Source organism: Notothenia rossii (assembly GCF_949606895.1).
Source record: "Notothenia rossii genome assembly, chromosome: 11".
Taxonomy (NCBI): Eukaryota; Metazoa; Chordata; class Actinopteri; order Perciformes; family Nototheniidae; genus Notothenia; species Notothenia rossii.
Window position 1 is genome coordinate 27,868,498 of NC_136910.1, and position 25,695 is coordinate 27,894,192.

The 25,695-nt window shown below is 40.8% G+C and overlaps 1 protein-coding gene and 1 long non-coding RNA gene across 4 annotated transcripts; both read right to left on the reverse strand.

Moving 5' to 3' along the window:
* Window positions 1–531: 531 nt before the first annotated feature.
* On the reverse strand, window positions 532–1,589 carry LOC307023513. The gene is made up of 2 exons (XR_013803726.1): window positions 1,100–1,589; window positions 532–662 (listed from the first exon to the last, which is right to left on the reverse strand). It is a non-coding gene; the product is annotated as an uncharacterized lncRNA (long non-coding RNA).
* Window positions 1,590–14,925: 13,336 nt separating this feature from the next.
* LOC307024057 (uncharacterized protein) lies at window positions 14,926–21,269 on the reverse strand. 3 transcript variants are annotated; one of them, XM_079657853.1, is made up of 3 exons: window positions 21,106–21,269; window positions 19,768–20,087; window positions 14,926–17,419 (listed from the first exon to the last, which is right to left on the reverse strand). In XM_079657853.1, the coding sequence occupies exons 2-3, from the start codon at window positions 20,003–20,005 to the stop codon at window positions 16,131–16,133; spliced, it is 1,527 nt and encodes a 508-aa protein (XP_079513979.1). In that variant the 5' UTR covers window positions 20,006–20,087; window positions 21,106–21,269; the 3' UTR covers window positions 14,926–16,130. The 3 variants fall into 3 exon arrangements, with proteins under 3 accessions (XP_079513979.1, XP_079513980.1, XP_079513978.1); XM_079657854.1 differs by having other exon boundaries at window positions 19,952–20,087; window positions 20,990–21,269; XM_079657852.1 differs by having other exon boundaries at window positions 20,990–21,269.
* Between the last annotated feature and the right edge of the window lie 4,426 nt (window positions 21,270–25,695).

Sequence of the window (25,695 nt, forward strand, 5' to 3'; positions counted from 1 at the left end):
ATTCAGATTAGATTCATTTCTACTATTTTCTTAAATTCATGGTAGTTTCAGTAATCCCATGGTAATTGAGGACACAAGTTATCTAAATGACTAATGTCATCTTTATGGCTTTCAGAAAGGACAGGAGACCGACAGGTGACTATCAAAGGACTAGCAGCAGCAGCAGCAGCAGCATGATGATGATGTTAAATGTGTTGTTTTAGAAACATCCATTGCAAATACATGGAATTCAATAAACATTGAATAGCATATCATGCAGTTTGTCTGTGCCTTTTTCCTCCGTGTTGTCCAGGTTTGCTGTGCTGCCTCCTAGTCGCCACCATGGTTTGCTGTGCTGCCTGGGGATGCTCAAATCGCTCAGAGAAAGGAGTACGAATGTACAGCTTCCCCACTGACACAGAGCGCAGGAAAAAATGGCTGACTCAAGTCACTAGGAGCAATTTCACGACCAACAGCAAAAAAATATGTGAGGTAATTATATACAAACACTGCATTTGCACTTTTTCACAAAACGAAAACCACAACATTGGGAAAGCTTAATGTTTTGTTTAATACAAAAAAACAGGGAAAGGCTTGAAAACACAGAGTTGAGACTCAGGGTGCAGGGTGAGGGTCTCAGTGCAGGTATTCAGGCTCCATTGAATCCCCCTCTGGTTCTTGTGCTGAAAGAGGGAGTAACAGACAGGAGAAAGGGTTATACACACCTATATAGCACACCTATTGGATGGGAAATTGCCTTGGGGAGATAAGGTGTGGTCTTTGTTCACAACTGAAGTTATGGAACTTTATTATTTGTGAGTTTAACAAAGTATGACAAATGGCATCAGTAACAGATGTGATATGAATTTCTATAAAGTTGTCTCACATTCTTGGTCATATTTTATATACAGTATGTAATGAGTATAATATGTCCAGTAAGTATAAAGTGTTTCCTAATACTGTGTATTCAACCACTATGGAATATGTATGTGGGCAGACAAAACTGAGTTGTTCTGTGTGTGAAGTAACCTCAAGTCACTCCGCAGGCACATTTTGATGCAGACCAGTTTGTCAAGACAACAAAGGGCAAGACTAGGCTGAGAGCAGAGGCTATACGCACCATCTTCGTGCATCGCCCTGTAGTCAAAAAGAGAAGGCCCCTGCACCACGATTCACCCCGGGACCTGTATCTACAAAGCCCATAGTTCATGATCACAGCTATAGTGTGAAAGGTGACACAGGTATAATAAGTATGAACTCTTAGTAACAAAAGTCATATTTCTTATTTTGAAGTGGTATAATATTTTAAATGTTCGAAAATCTACAGTGCCATGTCTTCTACTTACATTAGTCTCAAAGATTGAGGGAAGAAGGGATGAGGAGACTGAGAGAAAGGAAAGTGAGGGTGAAGAAAGAGATGACATGGCTAGTGAGGAGAGACAGGGAGGGTGGACACCACCCACTCAGCCAGCAGCCAGTCAGCATACGAGGGAACCAGCAGCCAGTCAGCATACGAGGGAACCAGCAGCCAGTCAGCATACAAGGGAACCAGCAGCCAGTCAGCATACGAGGGAACCAGCAGCCAGTTAGCATACGAGGGAACCAGCAGCCAGTCAGCATACGAGGGAACCAGCAGCCAGTCAGCATACGAGGGAACCAGCAGCCAGTCAGCATACGAGGGAACCAGCAGCCAGTCAGCATACATGGGAACCAGAGGCCAGTCAGCATACAAGGGAACCAGCAGCCAGTCAGCATACAAGGGAACCAGCAGCCAGTCAGCATACGAGGGAACCAGCAGCCAGTCAGCATACAAGGGAACCAGCAGCAAGTCAGCATACGAGGGAACCAGCAGCCAGTCAAACAGATCTATTAAAAAAAATTAAGAGAAAATTAAAGAGCCAAGAAGGAATCACCAAAAAAGCAAAGTCTGCCCTAAGAAAAATCAGGAAGGAAAATGCAGCTCTCAAGAAAACAATGAAAATTTGGTACAACAAATATAAGAAAATGTTTTCAAAAGACCAACTTAAGGCATTAGGCAGACTCACCACAAAGGGGATGAAATGGAGCAATGAGACAATTAAGAAAACTTTAAAAATTCGCTTTGCGTGCAGACCAACGGGTTACAAAACTCTGCAGGAATTGCAGATTCCCCTTCCAGGAATAAGCACACTGCAAAGAAGGATGCAATGTGTTAAGTTTGAACCTGGTGTGTAACAGCTAACATCACTGCCCCTCCACCCGTAACATCACTGTCCCTCCACCTGCCAACATCACTGCCCTCCACCTGCCAGCACCCAGCCAGAGGAGCGCAAACAACAAAAACAAGCAAGGTTTCCCGTCATGTACCTGGAAGTTTGGGTTGGCAAAATGGAGTAAGAGAGGAACTTGAAAAACCTTGGTGGCTCTCTACTCATGTTGTTACAGTTGTCTTGGTTACAGCTCTCAATTATTATTTTTTGCCATTTCCACATCTTTAGAAAATATGAAATAAATGAAGTGAAATCAACCTCTTCTCTGGAGAACAAACTTTGATTTCTCTGTCTTGTGAGTTTGCAGTCTTGCTCCTCCACCTGTAACATCACTGCCCCTCCACCTGCCATACAGTAGGTTACTAACAAGATTACTTATAATACAGTGATAGAATACATGTTTAGTATACTTACTTATATAAAACAGTAGTATTAAACTTACCTTGTGTTTTCACTCTCACTTAAGTCCCCTTCCCTTTGACATCAATCCAAAATCAGCTGAGCTGCAACATTATACAGACAGGTAATAATCAACATAATCACAAGGACACAATATGGCTCTGCTAAAAACACTCACTCTTACACGCACCAAAGTTATATTTATCTAATATTTAACTCCCTCCACCCCCACATACAATCCTGTTTAGAAGCCCCTCTTCTCTAATTCAACAACGTTGGACGAAATGACATTAAGAGAACGGAATTTACAATTAAAAGGCTGTTCAACGTGTGTTGCTAACTTGATCCGGTATCCTAGCTTTATCTGTTATCTGTAAACGTTCCCTAAATCTACTAATTTAGGGATAATCCACTGACATCCTTTAATACACATGTTAATTTGAATCAGATGTACTGATAATATCCGCAATATAAATCTTTAAACTTCTTCTTACCTTTAAGAATATGGCTTTATATTTGTGCCTCTATCCTGAGCACGCAATGAAACATGTTGAGCCTAGAAAATGCGATTGAGCGCACACTTGAACATTTTTGAGCACAGAGAAATATATTTTCTTTCATAAAACTCCTACTCCGTGCGCAAACAGACCGCTGCACGCGCTCTCTCTCCCCCGCTCGCTCGACCTCTCCACCCTGTGCACGCTCAGCTTCGCCTGTGCTCGCTCAAGTTGTCACAGCGTTACAAATGTGCCACAAAACCAACCAATCGGAGAACTCGAGAAGGTCAATTCTGATTGGCTGGTCGTCTCCAATCATATCTTCTATCTGAGATGAGAGAGGGATTTTCGGTTGCCATTAGGCTGTTGACGTTCTTATTTAGAACCTCCAGAAAAACGCGGGCAAAAATCCTTTATTATGCGGGCTAAACTCCTTGATTATGCGGGCTAAAATCCTTTATTATGCGATTAAACATGCGGGGTTTTTATGTGATTTTATGCAGTGAAATTGCGGGAAGTTGCGAAATATGCGGGAAGTTGCGAAATATGCTAAATATGCGGGGAAAAAGAATAACAATTTTTTTAAATGTTGGGCTGTCTTATTTATTCTCTCTCACACACAACCTGCCACTAACGTTAAACCCCTTTACTATTCAATTAAACACATTCCATGTTTATTTATTGTAAAAGCAATTGGGCTATTTTAATCTCACACCCCCCCCCCCCCCACACACACACACACACACTTCTCCGCCTCATTCTGTTTTCATTTACTCGTTCGTCATCTGACCAGCTTCAATCTTGTAGGCTACTCACCTCGTTTCTTGTAGCCCTCGAAAGGGTTTTGGAGGTTGATACCTCGGTGAACGGGAGTTGAATGTCTTTCTTGTCCGCAGCAGCAGAAAGCATTTTCGAATTTTTGAATGAATGAAAGTGGGTCGTCACCGTCGATTTTCTCTTATGCTCCAACACCGTTGCACGGGGTGCAGAATAGTTTCCCCCCACTTTTTGCCCGGTCTTTAGTAGAAATGTTCGTCGGTAAATGAGATGGATTCGTTTTTTTCATCTTGGTGTTTTCTATATCGTGTGAGCTCCACACGTTCACTCTATACAGTGTTGTTTACATTCTGTGATGCGCAAGCTGATGACGTCATGTCAAGACGAGTTAACTTTTTTTTCTTCTCAACTTTGTGTGGAAAAATGCAGGGATTATGCGGCCTTTTGATAAATATGCGGCATTTTAAAAAATCTGCGCCATTTTGCTGATTATGCGTTAAATTCTGCGATCGCAGAATCGCGTTTTTCTGGAGGGTCTACTTATTACACATCCGTCGTTGACATTACAGGACATGACAGACTCGAATAAAGAGAATAGCACGCCACAGTGTCAGGTGAGTTATACATTTCTAGTTTTCTGATATCACGTTATTGTTTGCAATGCCTGAGTTTGCTAGCCGGCAACATACCTATAGGGGTAGTTTAAGCAAACAGCAAACAAACCGTAGCCTACATGAACGTCATGAACCCTTCTGAGGTATTGGTTACTTGCTGTAACAGGGTTCCCGCGGTGTCTTAAAAAGTCTTAAATTTGATAATATGAATTTAAGGCCTTAAAAAGGTCTTAAATATGGCCAAAAAAACAAGAAAGGTCTTAAATATGATTTAGAAGGTCTTAAAAATGATCGGATTTGAAAGGTACTTCTGTGTTGAGATCGTGTCTAAATGTGTTTTGGGGGAAATGTCCGGGCTGCAAAGTAACCAGTACGGTAATAGCTTTTCAGTTCCCCCCAACAATTTGTATTGAATTAAATCAACATGGAACCAGTAATCACTAACTTTGTTTCCCCCGGCCCCTTATTGGAGAACACCCAGCTAATAACCTAGCAACCAAGCTTCAGCCAGCGGCAGTCAGAAACTCATGTATCTTCGAATCTACTTACAAATTAATATGGGGAAGTGTCAGTTCAACCGTATTTTGTTGGAAAACATCTAATTTAGTGCTTGGTTGAAACCAGTGGAGGGGAACGTGTTTGAAGCCCGCTGCACCTTTTGCAAATAAAATTTGCGTTCGTTTTGCTAATGTAGCATTAGCTAGTGGAGCGTGAGCCAGTGCAGCAGCTCCCGCAACAACACTGGTGGAACCTCCGGGCGACGTTTGGGTCTACAACGTCAACTCTAAAAGCGGAGGTGCTGTAGACGCTAAATACCGTAGCTAAACACCAATCATATAACAGCAACGGTGAAATAGTGTAGCCAAGGCAGCAGAGCTCTGAATATAGTTTCTCTCTCTCTATCTCTCGCTCTTTCTCTCTCTCTCTCTCTCTCTCTCTCTCTCTCTCTCTCTCTCTCTCTCTCTCACACACACACACACACACACACTAGGGCTGCTCGATTATGGCAATAATCACGATTATGTTGGTCAATAATTAATATCATGATCGTTTTTTTCGATTATGTTGTTTTCGTAATTGTGGCAGGCCAAAATCGTAATTGCGATTAAAATACGATTAATTGCACAGCCCTAACACACACACACACACACACACACACACACACACACACCCACACACACACACACACACACACACACACACACACACACACACACACACACACACACACACACACACACACACACACACACACACACATCACAGTTTTGTGTATTGTTATGCTGTTATGTTCAGTCATTGTTCTTATGTTGAACATGAATACATTTACTTTGTAAGTAATTATGGGACGTATTTCTTCTTTCATAGCAATTTTCCCTCATACTTTATTGCCGTGAAATAGGTCTTAAATTCTATTCAAAGTGGTCTTAAAAAGGTCTTAAAAAGTCTTAAATTTGAGTTGGCGAAACCTTCAGGAACCCTGTGTAAGCATTAGAGGTGGCAGAATGACAAACATGTTTCTCTGTCTATCACAATTTTGGGTTGACCAGAACCTGGACCGACTTCTGTGTCCTGTTCTACAATGGGCATAGAGCTTGCGTTAATTTTCAACCGGACAACTAAACAGATTAGGCTAGGACCGGATAAAGTTAGCAACACATGTTAACCATGAACAGCCTATTAATCCGTTCTCTTAATGTTTATTCCGTCCAACGTTGTGGAATTAGAGAGAAAGGGCTTCTTAACGTGCTTTTATCCGGGGTGGAGGGAGTTAAATATAACATTGGGGCGTGTGATTGTAGTGGGTGGAGGTGGTGAAATGAGGATATCCATTTTGGAGTTCAAGCTAGCATAATATAGTTAACGTTACACACTAATAAGGAAGAGAGCTATTTTTGTGATACATTGCTATTGATATGGATTTAGAGTGGATATTTGAGACAAGTAAACAAAAACGTAATTTATGGTTGAGTGTTTTTAGCAGAGTCATATTATGTGCTTGTGATTCTGTTGATTATACCTCTCTGTATTATGTTGCAGCTCAGCTGATTTTGGATTGATGGCAAAGGGAGAGGGACTTAAGTGAGAGTGAAAATACAAGGTAAGTTCAAAATAGGTCAGCCATTTCCCATCCTATAGCTTGCTAGATGTATCTAACCCTTTCTCCTGTCTTTGTCTCCCTCTCTCAGCACAAGAACCCCAGGGGGATTCAATGGAGCCGGAAGACCTGCAATGAGACCCTCACCCTGAGCCTGAGTCTCAACTCCCAGAGTTTTGCAAGCCTCTCCCTGTTCCTTATTTTTGATTAAAAAGACATTAAGCTTCCCAATGGTGTGGTCTTCGTTTTGTGAAAAATATGATTACCTCACATATTTTGTTGCTGTTGTCTTTTCTGATAGTTAAAAGGCTCCTGCTGACTTGAGCCTGCCATTCTTTCCTCCTCTCTGAGTGATTGGAGCATCCCCCAGCAGCACAGCAAACCATGGGGGAGACTATATGCCAGGACAACACAGAGGAAAAGGCACAGACAAACTGCACGCATGCTATTCAATGTTTATTGAATTCCATTTATTTACATGGATGTTCCTAAAACAACACATTTAACATCATCATGCTGTTGCTGCTTGTGCTTTGACTCATTGTGCTGTCAGTTGACAATCATTGATAGGCACCTGTCGGTCTCCTGTCCTTTCTGAAAGTCATAAAGATTACATTAGTCATTTAGATGACTTATGTCCTCAATTACCAGGGGATTAGTGAAAACACCATGAATTAAAGAAATGGTAGAAATTATTCTAATCAGAATTTTTGAAACCTTCCTTCCTTCCCTCCCTCTAAATATATCAATAAGGATGTGATGTTCTTGAGTCATACAAGTTTAAGAAGATAATATTTGTTTTAAAGAATTAAAAGCAATAAACAGCAACAGGCTCTGTAACCAAGGCAACGTTAGCCGAACATGTATGTTAACAGGTAAGATAGCTGTTCACACTATCCATGTATATTTTCTACTTTTTGTAATGCTATGTTATTTCTATTTAAGATGTTTACATTTTCGATTGTTTAATTCTAGTCTTTTAACTGTCTAATGTACAATGCCTTGTCTTTTGCTGCTGCAGCGTAAACATTTCCCCAATTGGTATCAATAAAGTACTTCTTATTTTGTCTTAATCCTCAAATATGAGCACATTTTACTTAAATAAAACAAAAAACATTGATGTAACTACATACACATATCGATATGTTGTATACATATTGCAAATCAAAACCTTTATTGACCAATAACTACCAAAAATTGCATTTCTATCCTGTTATCAATGCATTCAAATCGTGATTCAAATGGCCCGCCACAAACTTCCGGGAACTTTCTGAGTCTCTCTGAACCACGTGACAATCAAGCATTTTGGACTTCCGCTGTCGCAACTCTTCTCTCTACATCAGGGGTATTCAACTAGATTAGGAAGGGGGCCACAATTGTAAAATGTCTTGAAGGCGAGGGCCACAAGACTGACAATGAAAATGAACAAATGCCATTGTTATTGTACAACCAACCATGCAATAATAAATTATTATTATTATTATTATTGATATTGTTATTATTATTGTAGTAGTAGTAAAATAGGCAACCAAAATAGTAATGTAGGCTACTGTGGCAGATTTGTGGTCTGCTGCGGAATATAAGGAGGGAGAGCGAGACGCAGTCGGGTAAACGGATATTTATTTCACACAAGGTTCCCGAGGTGGCTAAAACAGAACAATCCCTCAACGGGCAAATGATAACTGGCAGGGGTCTGGATTCTCGTCCTGGCGTAACGTTCGTCTTTCCGTCTGTCCGCCAGTCTCCTACTGAGAGAACAAAAACACACGTGGTTAAATACCACCGCATTCCTATCATTCTAATCCACTTGACAGCTACGTCAATCCCAGGCAATTAGCCGCTCCGCCCCCTGCTTTACAACCTGCCGCTAAACCACGCCCGCCCCCCCATACCACAGCTACTTTATTCTAATGAATCCATATAGATTTGTGTATTATAACACCAAAATGCTGGGTGGCAACAAATACCAGAAAACAATGCTAGGCCTAGGGTAGCAAATGCGATCAGTAAGAGGCAGAGGAGGCCTAGAAGTCCGAGATTAACAAAGATGCAAGCATAGGCAGCGTCCCATCATTACAAAATAAATGAAAATAGAAGCTACCTGACAAATCAGTGTGAGAAGTTGCATTTCCGAGCCATAGCCAGTTTGCTGAATTCAGGTCGGTGCGAGGTCAGAGCAAGCTGCATGCACTGGTTGAGATGTTCATCCGTGAGTCGATTGCGATGTTGATTCTTTATCAAGTTCATTGTCGAAAATCCGGACTCGCATATGTAAGTAGATCCAAACATGGTTAACAGGTAGATAGCCAGTCTCCGGCAGTGATGAAACTGATGAGTAGAATGAGCCCAAAACTCGCACAGTCCCTCTTCTCGAATGTTGCTTTCAGCACATCAGAGCTCTGAATTTGCACCAACTCCAGCTGGAATGCAGCCTCGTCAATACCGGGCATCACGGCTTTCGCCTCGGCTGGACAGGACCCGGAAACATCGACCGCAAATGGATTGCGCACAAATAAAAGAACCTGTTTTGGAATCTTGAAGTCGTTGAATCGCTCTGTGAAGTTTTCAGCCAAGCTTTTCAAAAGTCCCTTCATTCCAGCCATTGCTGCGCTGCTCCCGGGGACGTTGCGTAGTGTTGGGAAGTGGATCTTCCTCCCCATTACGTCAGGTAGAAAGAGGTCCAGGTTCACCCGAAACGCACTAACCTTCTCAATGATCTCAGCCACACTTGACCCTCCCCCCTGTAGCTGCAGGTTGAGTGTGTTTAGGTGGCCCATGATGTCGCACAAAAAGGCAATCTGTGCAATGAAATCCGGCTTTTGCATGCGTGCAAGTAGGTCTTTAGCTTTGCTTGATTTCTGGCTTGAGAGGAATTCACTCACCTCCTTTCGCAGTGCAAAGAAACGTTCGAGAACACGTCCTCGGCTCAACCAGCGGACATCGTTATGTTGCAATAGGTCTGAGTATGCGGCTTCCTGCTCTTGAAGCAGCATTTTGAACAGTCGGTGCTGCAGACCTGACGTCGAGCGAATATGATTCACAATTTTTACGACAGTCTCCATTGTTTCTTTCAACTCCCCTGACAATTTCGCACACAGAACTGATTGATGTATGATGCAATGCAGTGTTCACTGTGGGATGCTCTGCACATAAGCGAGATGCAAAGCCCCTTTCTTTCCCAATCATGGACGGGCAGCCATCGGTAACGAGAAGGTTGATCTTACCTAGATCCAAACCTTTCTCTTCAAAAAAACTCCAAACTGCAGCGAAAATCACTTCACCTGTAGTGCTGGTTGTCAGTGGTAAAAGGCATAACAACTCCTCTTTAAAAACGTCACCATCGAAGTACCTCACAAACAGCGAGAGCTGTGCCGTATCTGTTGCATCGGTCGATTCATCGACAGCGAGTGACATGTACTCTGTCGATTTGAGATCGGCAATTAATGCTGAAAAACAGTCCTCAAACAGTACCTCTACTCTTCGACTTCCCGATGTGTCAGAGAGCGGTACTTGCTGCAAACGGTTCATTATATATTCCTTGTTTTTATCTCCTGCAAAAGGTTCATCCACCATCTCAAGAGTACACTCCTTCACAACTTCAGCGTCAGTGAATGGCTTTCTCTTTTTGGCTAAAGCGAACATCACTCGTAGGGAAGCAGCAGTGGCCTTTTCCTGGGCTGTAGAAGCAGTTGTAAGAATAGTGGTTGATGCAGTGTAACAAGATTTAAGTATTTATATTTTACCACGTCTAGCTGTGCTACCAGGCGGGTAAGCAGCATTGAAGTTAGCAGCATGCTTGGTCTCATAGTGGCGCCTCACATTAGCAACCTTGCAGACTGAAACAGTTATTTGACATATTAAACATAAAGGTCTAGGATTGGCGTGCGATGGTAAAATAAATACAAAATCATCAGTCCATTTGGGGTTGAAGTGTCGGTTTTCACCGTCAATTTTCCGCCGTTTCTCTCCGCTCATTTTGGATCAGTAACGAGAGTAACGAGATTGACACGATATCGCGATAATTACACACTGATCAGTCCAATGCAAGATTGCCTTTTAAGAGCTATTGAAGGAGAAATAATTTGGACTCATTTAATTCGGATAACATAATAGCGAACATATATTTACATTTATTTAAATGATTATAAAAATAAATTCTGTAATTTGAATTCTTTTTATATATATTTTTTTTAATATTTTTTTTTATATATTTTTTTTAAATATTTTTTTTATATTGGAATATGGAGTGCGTTCCAGGGGCCACGAGAAAGCTCCCCGCGGGCCGGATTTGGCCCGCGGGCCGCCAGTTGAATATCCCTGCTCTACATGGTGCTGGACCAGCCAATCAAAATTGACCTTCTCGAGTTCTCCGATTGGTTGGTTTTCGTGGCACATTTGTAATGCTGTGACAACTTGAGCGAGCAGGCAGGCAAAGCTGAGCGCGCACAGGGTGGAGAGGTCGAGCGAGCGAGGGAGAGAGAGCGCGTGCAGCGGTCTGCTTGCGCACGGAGCAGGAGTTTTATGAGAGAAAATATATTTCTCTGTGCTCAAAAATGTTCAAGTGTGCGCTCAATCGCATTTTCTAGGCTCAACATGTTTCATTGCGTGCTCAGGATAGAGGCACAAATATAACACCATAATATAACGCCATACCAAAGAGCCTGTAGGGCAGGGCTATTCAATTACACATTCAGTTGGGCCAGATTTTATAACTACAAAATTCAGCTGGGCCAGACATTCAGTGGCCTATAAAAAGCGGGTTGTGACACATTTTAAACCAACACATATTACTGCGATGAAAAACATGCAATTTTTATTCATTGTTCATCCAACAAAGGTAGGTCAAAAAGTGCATAAAAACACAACAAATTAGCATTAATTTAACAGAATCTGAAAAAAAAGTGCACAGTTGTAGCATTACATTTGTTTGCTTTAGAAGTCAAATATTCAGGTTTTTTTTTTTTAACCAGGCACATCACAACGTGCATTTACTGAATAGTATAATAACAGTCTTAATAAATGTCCTCACATACAAAAAAAGCAGCTAAAGAGCTCCAATGCAACACAAAGAGGTAGTACTGTAGCAATACTATTTTTTCACTTTTCAAATAATAACAAAAAAAATCATACGTTTTGGTCACATTTGACCCAGACACATTACAAAGTGCATTTAAATGAATACAAAAAGAACTAACAAACCCATAACAAGGGATACGGGTAACTAACATATGAATGAATACTACACTACACGTCTACTATAGTAAACTGTGCTTACTATCACCTCATTTGTGATTTGTTATCGCTGACTTTCTCAATGGGAGAAGGGACATTTTTTGTTTTGAACAAGAGCAGTGATTTTTGGCTCATAGGATGTCAATGCAATCCTAAGACATTGGTGAAGAGTGCTGTCAGTCAGGGAGCAGCGAGTGCTACTTTTGATTGAGTTCATGTGTCAAAAAAGCTTGATTCACATGTGTATGTTGATCCAAACATACTGAGCACACAGATCGCTAGTTTCTGAACGTTAGGGAACTGCTGTTTTTTGACATCACTCCAAAACTTCGCTGGCCCCTTAGTGAGCTGCATGTCAATAAGTTCCAGTGTATATTTTCCCTTGTCGATGCAGGGGACGACTTCCTTTGCTCTGGTTGATACGTCCCCCTCTATTGCAACAGTGAAGGGGTCTCTGGCAAAGCCCATCACCTCTGTGGGCAGAGCAAGTCCATCCAATCGACCGGCAAAGTTCTCTTTCAACCTCGCAATGAAATCTGTCATCACATCCGTGATTTGTGCCAGAGATGTGATGTGTTTGGGGAGCGTCGGAAAATGCAGCATCCGATCCGTGCTCAAGTCGGTCGCGAAAAGGTCCAGCTAGACTTGGATCTGCTCCACCAGATCAATGACCGTTTTGTCTATGTTTACGCTTCAGAGTTGAGAGAGACATGTTTTAGAGTTGCTATCATAGGACCACCGTTACTAGCACCACTAGAGGCACTTTCCAAAAACGTGCTGCGTTGTGGTTTGGTGGTTTCTATGCAATGCAGAGTGTTGCGTTCATGGTCTGTAATAGTGTAGGAATTTGGCTACGGGAGGCTGGGCCACTCGGGAGTTGGTTCTGGGCCGCATCTGGCCCACGGGCCGCCAGTTGAATAGGCCTGCTGTAGGGTAAGTTTGTACCCGGACATGCTCAGCAGCATTTGCTCCCAACAGATCACACTTGACCCATAGGTCGCTCAGGCCAGAATCAACCATGTGTTGTCGTATCACACCCAGGAAGTTCATGACTATGTGAAGGCCTCCAAGGCAAGGGATAAGCACGTCCCTGTATTCTTCTACTGACCACTTCAGTTCTACCAACTTCGGATAAAGTGCCTCGCCCACTGTCAGAATGACATGCTGTTGTTACATTGATTTGGAGATATGAAGCATTCGCTTGACAATAGTGGGGAAGGCAAAGGTTCCATCACAGCACATTTGAAACATTTAACCTCAAAACAATATACAAAGTAAGTAAAAGTAGCCTGATAATAATAATAATAGCTGAGTAATTATTCATAGTTAAAAACTACTATGTTTGCAATATATATGAGATCTAAGCAGTTTATTCACATTACATCTCAAATCTGAATATGGCATCAGATTGCCCATGTAGGAGAACTTATAAAAGCACATTTAATTCAAGTTTGTACTTTGTTTAGTCAAAAAGATATACTTAAAATAGATTTCAGGCTGGCGGTGGCGGCCATGTTGGATTTCTCTATTTTGAGGCATTTTGGGACATTGTTTTACTTTATATACAGCAGATTTGGATTCAGCACCCCTTAATACCCTATAACTGTTGTATAGCATAAATAAACACAAAATGCCTTCGGGGTTCTGATTTTGTGAACATGTACCCTGTCTATTATGTCTTTTGACGTAATAAAAGTTATATTGCACCAAACTCTGTCTGCCTCCAGTGATTTCTTCAGAACACATTAGAATTGCATTATCACAAAGAAAGTTAATAAGATATAATGTTGAGAAGGAGGTCCAGACTTTTTCAACTAGCCTAGTCTGAGATTTTCCTCCGACAGTATTGTAACCCAAAAACAAATCTATCAAGAAAACTCACACACTCACCCTTACCTGATCCGCTAATAAATCATCAGTCTGTACTCCAGTCCATGTCAATGTTCACACATTAATAAAGAAACAGTACATATGAAAGCTCAAAGACCTTCCACTTTCTGCACATTTTAATGTCTGGATTTTCTCAAGTCCAAAATCAATTGGGATTTTTTGGTATTATAGCCATTTGTTAAATTACTATATACATCAGGCATGCTCATAAACCCTTATGGTCTTATAAAAGGAGCAATATTTTGCCTTTACGTGGATAAAAGGTTATGGCAATAAGATCATGTAGGTTATATTTTGACTTTCTATTAATATAATGTGAACGATTTACTACATGCCAAAACATCAAGCATCTTTGACTTTGAATTAAACTCTGAAGAATGACAACTGAAAAGTCTGTATCACTAGCTAGTACACACACTAGCATAAGCTTAGTTTCAAACTGTCATCTTGATATTTAAAGTAGAAACACATTTCTCATACAATTTAATAATTAAAAAAACATACCGTTTTTAAACATTATAAAAAATACATACCTGTGAACACAATATACATTTCTAAGACTTGACAGGGATTTGTAAAATCAAAATAAAGGCTGCAACAAAACTATACGTCTCCTCTCCATTCTTTACCTACACAAACACATGCTTCTGCACAAAGGTCCAAAGGCCTTTCTCAAGGTGCTGCTTCTTTATCTTAATCTTTGCTTAGATCACTTTTCTCACCCAATTGTTGCACTGCTCAGCTATTTTTAATTCACTGTCAGAAATCCGTGGACAACAACTGAATTCAGGTCTGCAGAAAATAATAAGATGACGTCAGTGATGTTGAAAGGCACGCCTCCTGCCTTTCTGACGCATTGAAGGCCTAAAAGGCGCATTAAGCTGTGTCTAGAGGACACCAAATATTTCCCCCAGTTAATAAGGACTGGATTCTTTACAGAAGCGACGAGGTTTGGGGAGAACAAAAAGTGCATAAAATACAACACACACATGCAGCTAATGTATCTGCTTCCAGAGCACAGCCTCTATCTCTCTCTCTATCCTTCATCCACACCCGTTACAGGGGCGTAACAGACGTATTGATCCGTCAATGGTACTGTTGTTTGAAGATGTTTTCATAGCAATATAAAACAGAGAATATAAGAGAATAGATAATATGTTAAAGCAGCTTGTAATACAAAACGTAAACTATTAATGCCAAGATTTTTTTATTGAAACAACATTTCAAAATTAACACTGACTTTATTTTTCTGAAAACATGTTTAACTGGGAACCAACTCATCACATTAAAAACCTTTCAGGAACACTGACATTAACTATTTACAGTGGTGTCGAGAACCATACTTTACACGTAACAGCACCCATAATGTCAAAAACACTGGTTTGGTTTGTTAGAAATATATTTCCGATACAGATCATGAGTTTTGTGTTTTCGAACAAAAGCAACAGGACAAGAACTTTAATTAAATGAAAAAGTGGCAAAATGTTCAGATTAACCATTAGTTTATGACCGTGGGAACATTAAAACAGTTTCACCACAGGGCAATCCCATAACCTGACCATAAATAAACTGCTATTTAATTTAATATCAGGAACAGCTGACTTGAAGATTAACCTGAAAGAGAGAACTTCCTTCAATCATGCAGACAAACAAACAGCAGGTGTTTTGAACTTGAACCTCCATCGGACTAAGGTTCAAATAATTGTTAATACTGTTAAACTTATAGACGCATAGCAAACCAGCAAATACTTTTGAGTCTGAGAAACATGTACAAATCAAGGCCTAAACAAAGAAACTAGTGCCAGTAGTCTATGCACACGTCGATAGTAGCAATACTTCAGTGTCCGCATCATGAGTGCAAAGTTAAGGCCTCAATAAAGTCAAAGCCTCTTTAAAAGGGTCGGCCCAGGTCAGATAATTCCTTTGGTACGAAGTTACCGTTCAGACTTTCTGATTTGATTGTTTGGCCAAGACATCTTTCTTCTGATTTGCTTTCACCAACACATGAGCAGGATCCCAAAGGAAGTTTTATTGAAATCCCCAGTTGCAAATGTAAAGTGTCATACAAAATATCCTGCTTGCTTAATATGCTGTTTTGTGAAAGAAATCCTAGAGACGTCCCATAGTGGCTGTTAGCGCACATGACAGAAAAAAACGAGTTTTCGTAATTTTTTTATAAAACCACAGGCTGGTTGTCCAGCAATCAGAGGGTCAATGGTTTGATCCCAGAAATCTCCTTGGGCAAGATACTTAACCCCAAATTGCTTCTGTGGGCATGTCTACAGTATTGAAATGTATGTAAGTCATTTAGATAAAAGTGTCTGTTAAATGTTATGAAATGCAAAGTGAATATACACTCACTGCCAAAAAAAGAGTTTATTTTGAATGGCCATCCTCAGGTCCGAGCTGTAGAGTGTGTGTGGCTCTGCATGTGGTAGTCCAGAGACGCCCTCTGACTGAAGCTACAGCTGCACTCCAGGCACTGATAAGGTTTATCCCCTGTGTGTTTCCTCATGTGAATCACCAGGTTTCCTTTCTGGGTGAAAGATTTGTCACATTCTGGGCATTTGTATGGTCTCTCTCCTGTGTGTATCCTGGTGTGATTGACCAGGTCTGACTTCTGACCGAAGTTCCTCCCACAAAACTGGCAATGGTACTGTTTGTCCTCTGTGTGGATCCTCACATGTCTTATTAAAGTCTTATGCAAGGAGAAACATTTGGCACAACACGGACACTTGTAGGGTTTCTCTGCTGTTCCTTCTTCAAACTGAACTATGAGCTCTGTGGATTTCCCTGAAGTTCCACTTGGCTGAATATCTCTATTGTTGAGATGTTTGGGCTCATCTTCTCCCTGTTGGCTCTGGTTCACTGAAAGGAGCAACTGATCATCATTGATGCAGTCTGATACTCCATCAGCCGGCTCAGTTTTGATGTGATTGACTGTTCCTGCAGCCGAGGAGTCTTCTTCCATATCACACAGACTCTGGACTTGGTAGAGACACAGGGGCTGCAGAGACTCCTGATCAAACTCACTCTGATCATAGGGAGAGAAGGTAAGTGGGAAAGTCTTAATGCCAGGTATTTCCTGAGTGCAGTTCAGCTCTCTAATCTCACCAGCAGCTGTCACTGATCTGAGGTGAGTTTCTGCCTCCTCCTTCTCACTGAGACACTCATTTTGTTGTTCCTTAGAGTGTTTCAGGCTGTGGACAAGCAGACTATCCCTCTCGTCAAAACTTTCCTCACACTCTTGGCACTGGTATGGTTTGGGGCCTTGGTGTGTTCTACTGTGAGCGAAGAATTCAGACTTGTGGCAGAAGTTTTGCTCACAGATCTGACACTGGTACAGTGATGAACCGTCGCGTGGATGTTTTTTTAAGTGACGTACCATCGTCTTCTTGGAAGAAAAAGTGCTTATGCAAACTGGACATTTGAATGATTTATTCACGACGAGGACCTTTAACGGCATGTTCGGGTCACACTCCTGCGTCACATCATCGTCTGCAATATCCACCTCTATCTCATTATCGTTTTCTCTGGAAGGAGAGCCGCCTGAATGAGTGTTCATATTTGGACGGTGTTCAGCTTGCTCTGACGTGGCTTCTCCTGCTTCCTCCCAGCACACACTGACGTTCACACTGGCAGCAGGCTGAAGCCGCACATCTGTGACAGACATCTGGAGAGAGTCTGAAGAAAAAAGGAAAGGAAAAGAAAAAACATTTATTTTACTGCTTTTGACCGTTCGTTTTATTTTTTTTTCCTATTTAATACTTCTAATATAGAAATTTTTTATAAAATGTTGACTGGCTCAAAATAAGCAGTTTATAAGCAGGATCTTAAAAGTAATGTGTGTAGTCCATTCAAATAAATATATAATAAACAACTCTATCACAGAAAACTTAACACATGATTTGTGTTATTATTAATGCTGTCAAAATTATCGCGTTAACGGCAGTAATTAATGTTTTGAATGAATTGCGTTAAAAATATTTAACGCATTTAACGCATGTGCAGAATGGCCCGCCCCATACATCCCACCAGTGGCAACGCTGGGGTAGGCTACAGCCATACCAAGAAATGGCTTAGCCCCACCATGAAAAATGATGTTAAAGTAAGCAAAATAAAGTCCGCCAACTCACGCCAAGTAAATTGCACAGACAGCAGTTAGTAAGATTGATTTCAGTAGCCACTTGTCTGGAAATACCATAGACTGTATATATAAAGGGAAATACCGAAGACTAGAAACGGTTTTGAAAACTTTTGTCACGTAGTGATCGTCTTCTCAATAGAACATATTTGATAATGTCTTCTGGCCAATCAGAATCAAGATAACGGCGAGGTGTTGTTGCAGGAAGTCCTGACGGATAATACTTTTGCGGTAGTGCATCTCTATATACATCGATACAACATTACGTGTTGATAGAAATCAACACGTAATGAAATAATACCCCACGGTTTGATGATTGATAGGTGTGTGGGCTGTCTTTCATTTTGACACACAGAACAATGTTATAATAAACATACATACTGTATGTTAAATGGATATATCCGCCTTCTTTCATTTATCTTTCCATTCCCACAACAATATACATAAAGAAATGGAATATTTTGGACATATTTCGAATGGTGATTAATCATGATTAATTAATTTTTAACAGTGATGCAAACACAGGTATGGTGAAAAAAGAGGAACTATTCGAAGCAGGAAAAAAACAGGGTAATATACCATCTGACAAAGGCCTGTGCTATAATGTTTCAATTAACTGGCTATTCTTTATAATATACTCAGATCAATAGGAGACAGAGATGTTAAGTTATAAATCAAGGGTTTTTATTATTATTTACAGCAGGGGTGGGGAACCTTTTTCCTTTCAATCTTTACAACATCCTCCGAGGGCCGTACAAATTATTGAACTCAACCTCTGCTTAAAAAAACTAAAATCACAACCAATTCATTTGGCCTTTTCTTTCATGCTGTGCAAACAAAAAGCAACCTCTTAATCCAGATATCTTACCATGACTCGCGCATGCATGCATGTGCACGGCATGGCATGACCACCAAAACAGAAAGATATGGACACAAGATGTATGCAAATGTATTTAGTATACATGTGAACATGATTTAAGTGGGGGGGACCTAACCTCCTCTAGGGGGGTCCGGGGGCATGCTCCCCCGGGAAGATTTTTTGTTTTAAATATTGAAGTTAAAAGCATCAATCTGGCGCACTTTGAGAGCAACATGAGGAGATCTATGGATACATCTCTCAACACCCATTTGAAACAGAACTGTAAGCAGATTTTTCTTTTGGGATATTTTACAAATCACTTATTTTTAACAACTTTTTTGTACTGTCATATAGTTTTTTATACCTGTTTTTCATTTAGTCTCTAATGTCTCATTAATAATCATAATGATCATATCAAGGTGTGCCTTAACCTCACTGAGCTGAGGTTATTTGAGCCTCTCAGGAGAGAGCTCTCTTCCACCTGGTTGTAGAAAAGCTCTTTAAATTCGTTAGCATAGCTAGCTAACCAGATGCTAATAACAACAGATCGCCACTGTGCTTACAACTAAAGACACAGCCACGCAAACACTGCGGCATGTGTACGGCTCCTTATGGGTACTGCAATATTTGAAGAGCTGGAGCGGCGTTCCGGTGCTCTCCGTAAGCACTCTAGTCTAGTCTACACTCCTTTAAGACGAGACATAACCACGTGAAGACACGTTACGCTCGTGTTGTGTTCAAGGAACCTGTCCTTGAAAAAAAAACAGGCACTCGCTTGTTGAATTATTTTGCGATCTAGATTTCTTCTTCTTTTTTGAGACGGACTGACGGACCCCCCCCCCCCCCCCCCCCCAAAACGAAAACTCTTCGGTTCTCCACGAAATACACAAGTCACCCAAAGCAGCGTTAAAAAAGCGGGAGGTGCTGAAAAGCGACTAATTTGCATCACTGTTTTAAACTGTGATTAATCTGATTAAAAATTGTAATAGTTTGACAGCCCTAGTTATTATTTCCCTCTGTTAAACCCACCTTCACTCTGTGCCTTGGCGACATCCAGCAGTCTGCGGTGGCTGTCCACCACCCACTTTGAACAGGACATTTCTTTTTCATATTCTACGATTGTCCTCTCTACAATCCTGAAGATCTCCTCTGCAGCTGCAGACAAACGCTCGCTGACCAGTGCTCTCAGCTGCTCCATCTTCACTGCCCTCACCCTGCTGAGGTGATCTCCAAAGCGAGAGTCCGGGTGTGTGTGTGAAGTAGACATAAGGCCTCAAGCCTTCTTGTTGCTCTTAGTCGCTCCTCCTGAACTCTCAGTGTCCTCAGACCCTACTCTGCTTTGGCCATGTCTGCAAACAGACAGAAAACAGAACATTTATTGAAAACAATTATGATCATTAAGAAGAAATACTCAAATGTATGTTTTTTCATTTCTCAACTTTCTGTGACAGTAACATTTATATATTTTGTTTGGGACAAGCTCTTGTAAGAATTGTTGTGCTGTGGGTAACAGAGATAGGAATTTCTTGCTATGTGCTCACATTTGAGATGAATCGAGTTTGTTAAGTACAACAACTAATACTAGTGGGATTGTGGTTAAAAGTCAAGAATGACCTGTTTTCATTGCATGAATAGAAAATAACGCAGCTCAGTTTTCTTGTCTTTTATTATAAAAACATATTCAATATTATATTATAAATATAATGTACAGATAGAGCAGCACCCAAATACACTGATTGGGATTATGTAGAGAGATCTTTAGATAGGTAAATTATTATTATTATTTTCTGGTTGAGTAAAATATGAATTCATAAAATAATGTACCCTTCAATGAGCATTCGATATTTTTGGGAAATCAATTGATTGCTATGTTCTGCATTAGACCCATATTACTGTAATTACACCAATATTACACCCATATTTGTCATTAGTCCCATAATACATTGTTAATACACCTATATTAAACCCATGTAACACCAATATTAGCCCATATGTCACACCAATTACACTATTATTATACCCATTTTATACATGGACACAGCCTGTAAGATAAATGTATCCCTCAGGATACAGAAACCATGTACAGGTTACGTCATGCTGTAACGGTTATTAGCTATATGTACGTTTAGTGGCAACCAAGGACACAATAATGCAAAGACTTTTAATAAAGCTGTAGCTACATGTCGGAGTGACAACGTAATATGACCCTGAACAGACACTGAGTAAAACACTGACAGGTACATTAGCTTACCCTGCTGACTGTTTCTGTTAGCTCACTGTCTCATTAGCGCACTTGTTGTAATCGAGGAAGGCTACCTCACTTAGCAGCTAGGTCATACAAGAGCTACTAAGCGGAGAACTACTTACTAGAGAACATGACAGTACACTGATATTTCTAGTTTATTATGGTGCCCCTGGTTTCCCGGGTTTTAAAAGCTCCACAGCTAACTAGCGAGCTCTATGGTGTGCAACGTCATAATGCTGAAAACACAGCGTTAGCTTCAGTTAGCTTGCAGAGGCTCCAGCTTCTTCTTCTTGGGTTGCCATTGATAGTAGGCGTAGTAACAACATTAGCGCCATCTACTGTTCAACTGCAGCATAACGCTCTTTAGCAGCAGGTGTTCAAATACTGACCACGCAGGCCAACACTAAACTTCCATTTATGGTATAAAAGATAGTTGTCTCCTAAGTTCAATACTCTGGGTTCTCTGACATGAATGGATTTATTTACAATATACATTTAAATTGATATTCTTATTCTAATTAATCTTAAAGCCAACTATTCTTGCATTTGAACATGCTTAAAGGTAAGGCAGGTAATTCACTTCAGAATCAGATCAAATCAAGTTTTATTTATATCGCACATTTTGAAAAAAAATTTGGTCGAGCCAAAGTAATGTACATATTAAAAATACCCTAAAGTAAAGACACTTTACAGCAAACTGTGCCGTTGAGAAATATCAGTAGAGAAAATGACACCCTCTGTCCTTAGACCCTCACATCGTACAAGGAAAAACATCCGGAGAAAAACCCACAGTTTAAAGGGAAAAATGGGAGAAACCTCAGGGAGAGCAACAGAGGAGGGATCCCTCTTCCAGGACGGACAGACGTGCAATAGATGCCGTGTGTAAATCGAAGAGATAATACATTTTACAGCGTAGGTAGACCGAATGTTTGGAAATGCATGTGTCTATAATAAGAAGATGAATCCACGAAGGTGTCAAAAACAATCCTGTGGGAGCCATCAGGGAAGCAGCATGACGAGACCCAGGCAGGACCGCAGAGACAGGCCCAGTCACGACCCGAAGTCCACGACTTAATCCAGAACTCAGAATAGAGGATCCAGGGCACAGGACCACAGCAAACAGGGTCAGCCTCGACTCAGGATCCCGGCGTATATATAGACACAAAACAAGAACATTTGGGGGAGGCTGGGTTAATCGGAACATGAGAATACACAGACACAGACAGACAGACAGACGGAAGAACAAGCACTCCCTTGCAGACGGAAGAACAAGCACTCCCTTAGATTGAGGGAAAAGGGTAGCAAGTAGAGAGTAACAAACAGAGGTGGAGAGGCACACACAGGGAGCAAGGTCCCCACTGGAGCCTTAGTTGGAATTGATGAGAGGTAGGGAGGTACGCTGTGGTCTGGGTCATAACACTATCTGTTATATTCCATGGAATGCTCTTAACATCCCGATAGCAATGAATACAATTTTTGACAATAAATACAATAAAAAATGTCATCTGTGGAAGCCGTGGCGCTGTAAAAAGCACGACCAATTATCTGAGCCGGCCCGGCTCAAATAACTGGATGGCCTACCTGCCTGTCAGCCTTCCATCTCGTGCACAAACTTATCTCGTGCCCTCATTGGGCATGTGCACGTTTGTGTGTGTTGGAGGAGGGGTTCTGTAAGAAGGTCTGAAGGAAGGGGCAGATTTATTTCGGTTGTGTACTTTCAAATTCTAGCGCACTCGAGCTGTTTTCTCCATTATTACCTATCCATTATTCCTATGGGATTAGTTTTGTATCATAAAGATAAAGCAATACTTTCTCAGAATAAAGCAAAACTATGAGTTTAAAAGAAAAAAAAACTGAGTCAAGCAAAATAAAATAAATTTCAAAAATAAAACTATAAGTTGCAAACAAATCATTTGTGTAATCGTGTAAACTATAAGTATTTTTTCTTTGTTCATATCTTTTTGTTTGCAGTTGTTGTTTCTTCTTTCTCAATAATCAGACTTTTGCTCTCGCTGCAGCTTTCTCATTTGCACTTCATACATGCCAACCTTTCCAAATCCAAAAGAGGTAGGTTTGCGCGCGGCAAATGTGCACGCCTAAATTAGGTAATCAGAAGAAATGGAACCCCAGTAATTACATGTTTAAACCATGTATTTAACATATATTGCATCATTGTATGCATTTTTCAGAAAAAGTGGTAGTTTGGTAAATAGTGACATCAACAACATGTTTGGTCTGTAAAATGCCCGAAAAGTAAAAGAATGGGAGATAAATATCCCAAAGTCTCCACATTTTATTATATTTGTAATGTGTTTCTGGTCCTCTTTCAGTTGAGACAGTGTAGATGAAGGATGTGTCAGGATGTAGCACTCTTGTGTGAACATTGGATAAAGCCAGGTTCATATTCTTGTTTCATGTTGTTGATATATTAGAGTCAAAGTTTGCACAGAGCGAAATATCTTTGTGTTGCGCCATAAATCAGAAAATTCTGCATTAAAAAAGTCATTTCCTGCATTTGTCTACTGGTAAAGTGTGATATAAATAATGTACAGGCTTTCAGATTGCTGTAGTTCACTAAACAGAGACATTAACGACATGTTTGGTGTTGAAAATGTCAGAAAAAGTGAAAGAATGGGAGATAAATATCCCCAAATCTCAAAATTGTATTATATTTTGTGTGTGTTTGTGGTCCTCTTTCAGTTGAGACACTGTAGGTGACGGATGCTTCAGGAAAAAACCAAACACTGGATGTCTTTCAGTCGCCAACATGTGTTTTCGAGACACTGATATTAACGGGGAAATCCTGCAGGACTCAAATGCCTCGTCGGGGGACGCTGCCTTTCCCGCAGCGTTACCCCCGGTCTTCACGTTGTTTCTCTTTCAGAAACACAGAGGACTGTTTGTATGATGCGATCACAGACACGCTGCAAACGGTGTCCGCCAAAAGTCGAGTCCAGTGTCTATGGAGTGTCATTTTTATTTGTTATAGTTTGGGAAGATTGAAAATCGGTAGGGAAAGTCGGTAAGCGGTAGAAACATGTCAAAAGCGGTAGACTACCGCCCAAATCGGTAGGGTTGGCAGGTATGGCACTTTTAAGTGACAGCCCATTCCTCCAGCGATTGAACAGTGCAGGCAGCTGCGGTGCGGTAGCTGAGCGTGGATAGAACACCCGCAGAAGAACCAGCATTTCAATTATTATAATACTACAAGTGAAAATATATGCAAGTATTGATCATTTGTGTTGTTTGTGCTGTACTATACGGTCTGTTTCTTTATTGTCTTAAGCAGTGCTTGAATTGGAATAAAAAAGGTGCCAGTACTCTAAATCAGCAACAAGTATTTGGCACAAAGTCATAGTATATCCTATAATTCTGGTGGGTTTGTCTCTTTACTGTATATTTTAGAAAGGCTCACTGTACTTAAACAAAATGACTCAGGGTGCATCTGAGATTAGAGGGGGTGCAGAGATATATGGATACCTCTCAACATCCATAATGAAACAACTGTAAACAGATTTACTTTTTCTTTATGGATATAAAAGAAAGTAAAGCTTGACTCCTACTGGCTGGTTAAATGACTCCTCGTCCCTGAGGCCACTACCAGTTTTTTGTGCCATTTTGCTGGATTTATTTGTCAATAGCGTTGCTGCACAAAGTGATAGCCCTCTAGTTTAAATCTACTAGCCAAAAAGAAACATATGGAGATGGGTTACTATTTAAAAAAAAAATGCAAATCTATTTGGGAACAGTGCGGCCGGGCCTGAAATCCTATAGGGGGGTCCGGGGGCATGCTCCCCCGGTAAGATTTTGTTTTAAATGTTGGACTTAAATGCATCAATCTGATGCATTTTGAGGGGGAAATAAAGAGACTACACCCATATGAAACAAAAATGTATACATTTAAATAATCATAAAATCATAAGTACATGGCCATAACCAATAACATACAATATCCAATATGAAAAAACATTGAAACTTGTTTATTTATTTGTTTTTGGTTCATTTATAGTTGTGAGTGTGTCTGGGCTCCTGAATCGGCCTCTCCTGTCTCCCTCCTCTCCCCCTGCTCCTCTTTGAGGCAACAGCAAAGACTAGTTTTAGCTCTCAACAAGTTTATCTTACCTTTTTTCACCTAGTTAACATTTTGTTTCTATTATTCATGCATATTTTACTAATCACTACCCCCTCAAATGGAAATATGTGTTTACATAAATGGTGACCGAACCGTTTGAGACCCACTGAGATAACTTAAACTAAGTTAACTATCTAAAGACTAAGAGAGTAATTTACCTCACCAGAGCTGTAGTTATCAGCCTCTCAGTCTGACAGCAAAGGACTCTCCCTCCACCTTGTTGTTGAAACAGCTCCTTATATCCGTTAGCGCAGCTAGCTAGCACCAGATGCTAACAACAATACACGTAACCGGTGCGCGCGCTTTCTCGCTCGCTCGTGCCACACATACACCAACACACACCCTCCCGAGCTTGAATGACACACAGAGACCAATCGAGGGCATTAGTATGATCTGTATGAAAGTGGCAATGTCGGCAGGCCACGTCATGTAGACAGCCAGTCACCCTCTGTGAGGCAGATTCCTACCCACATTTGCGTTGCGTTGCGTTTACAATATATACGTATATTGCCGGCGGCTGAGTACCGGCATTTTACTGAGTACCGGCACCTTGCCGGTACTCAGTAAGAAGTGCCGGTAC

Coding starts and splice junctions, on each gene's coding strand:
- LOC307024057 (XM_079657853.1), bottom strand. CDS start 20,005: ATGTCTACTTCACACACACACCCGGACTCTCGCTTTGGAGATCACCTC. Junction 17,420..19,767: donor CGCCAAGGCACAGAGTGAAG/GTGGGTTTAACA, acceptor TTTTTTCTTCAG/ACTCTCTCCAGATGTCTGTC.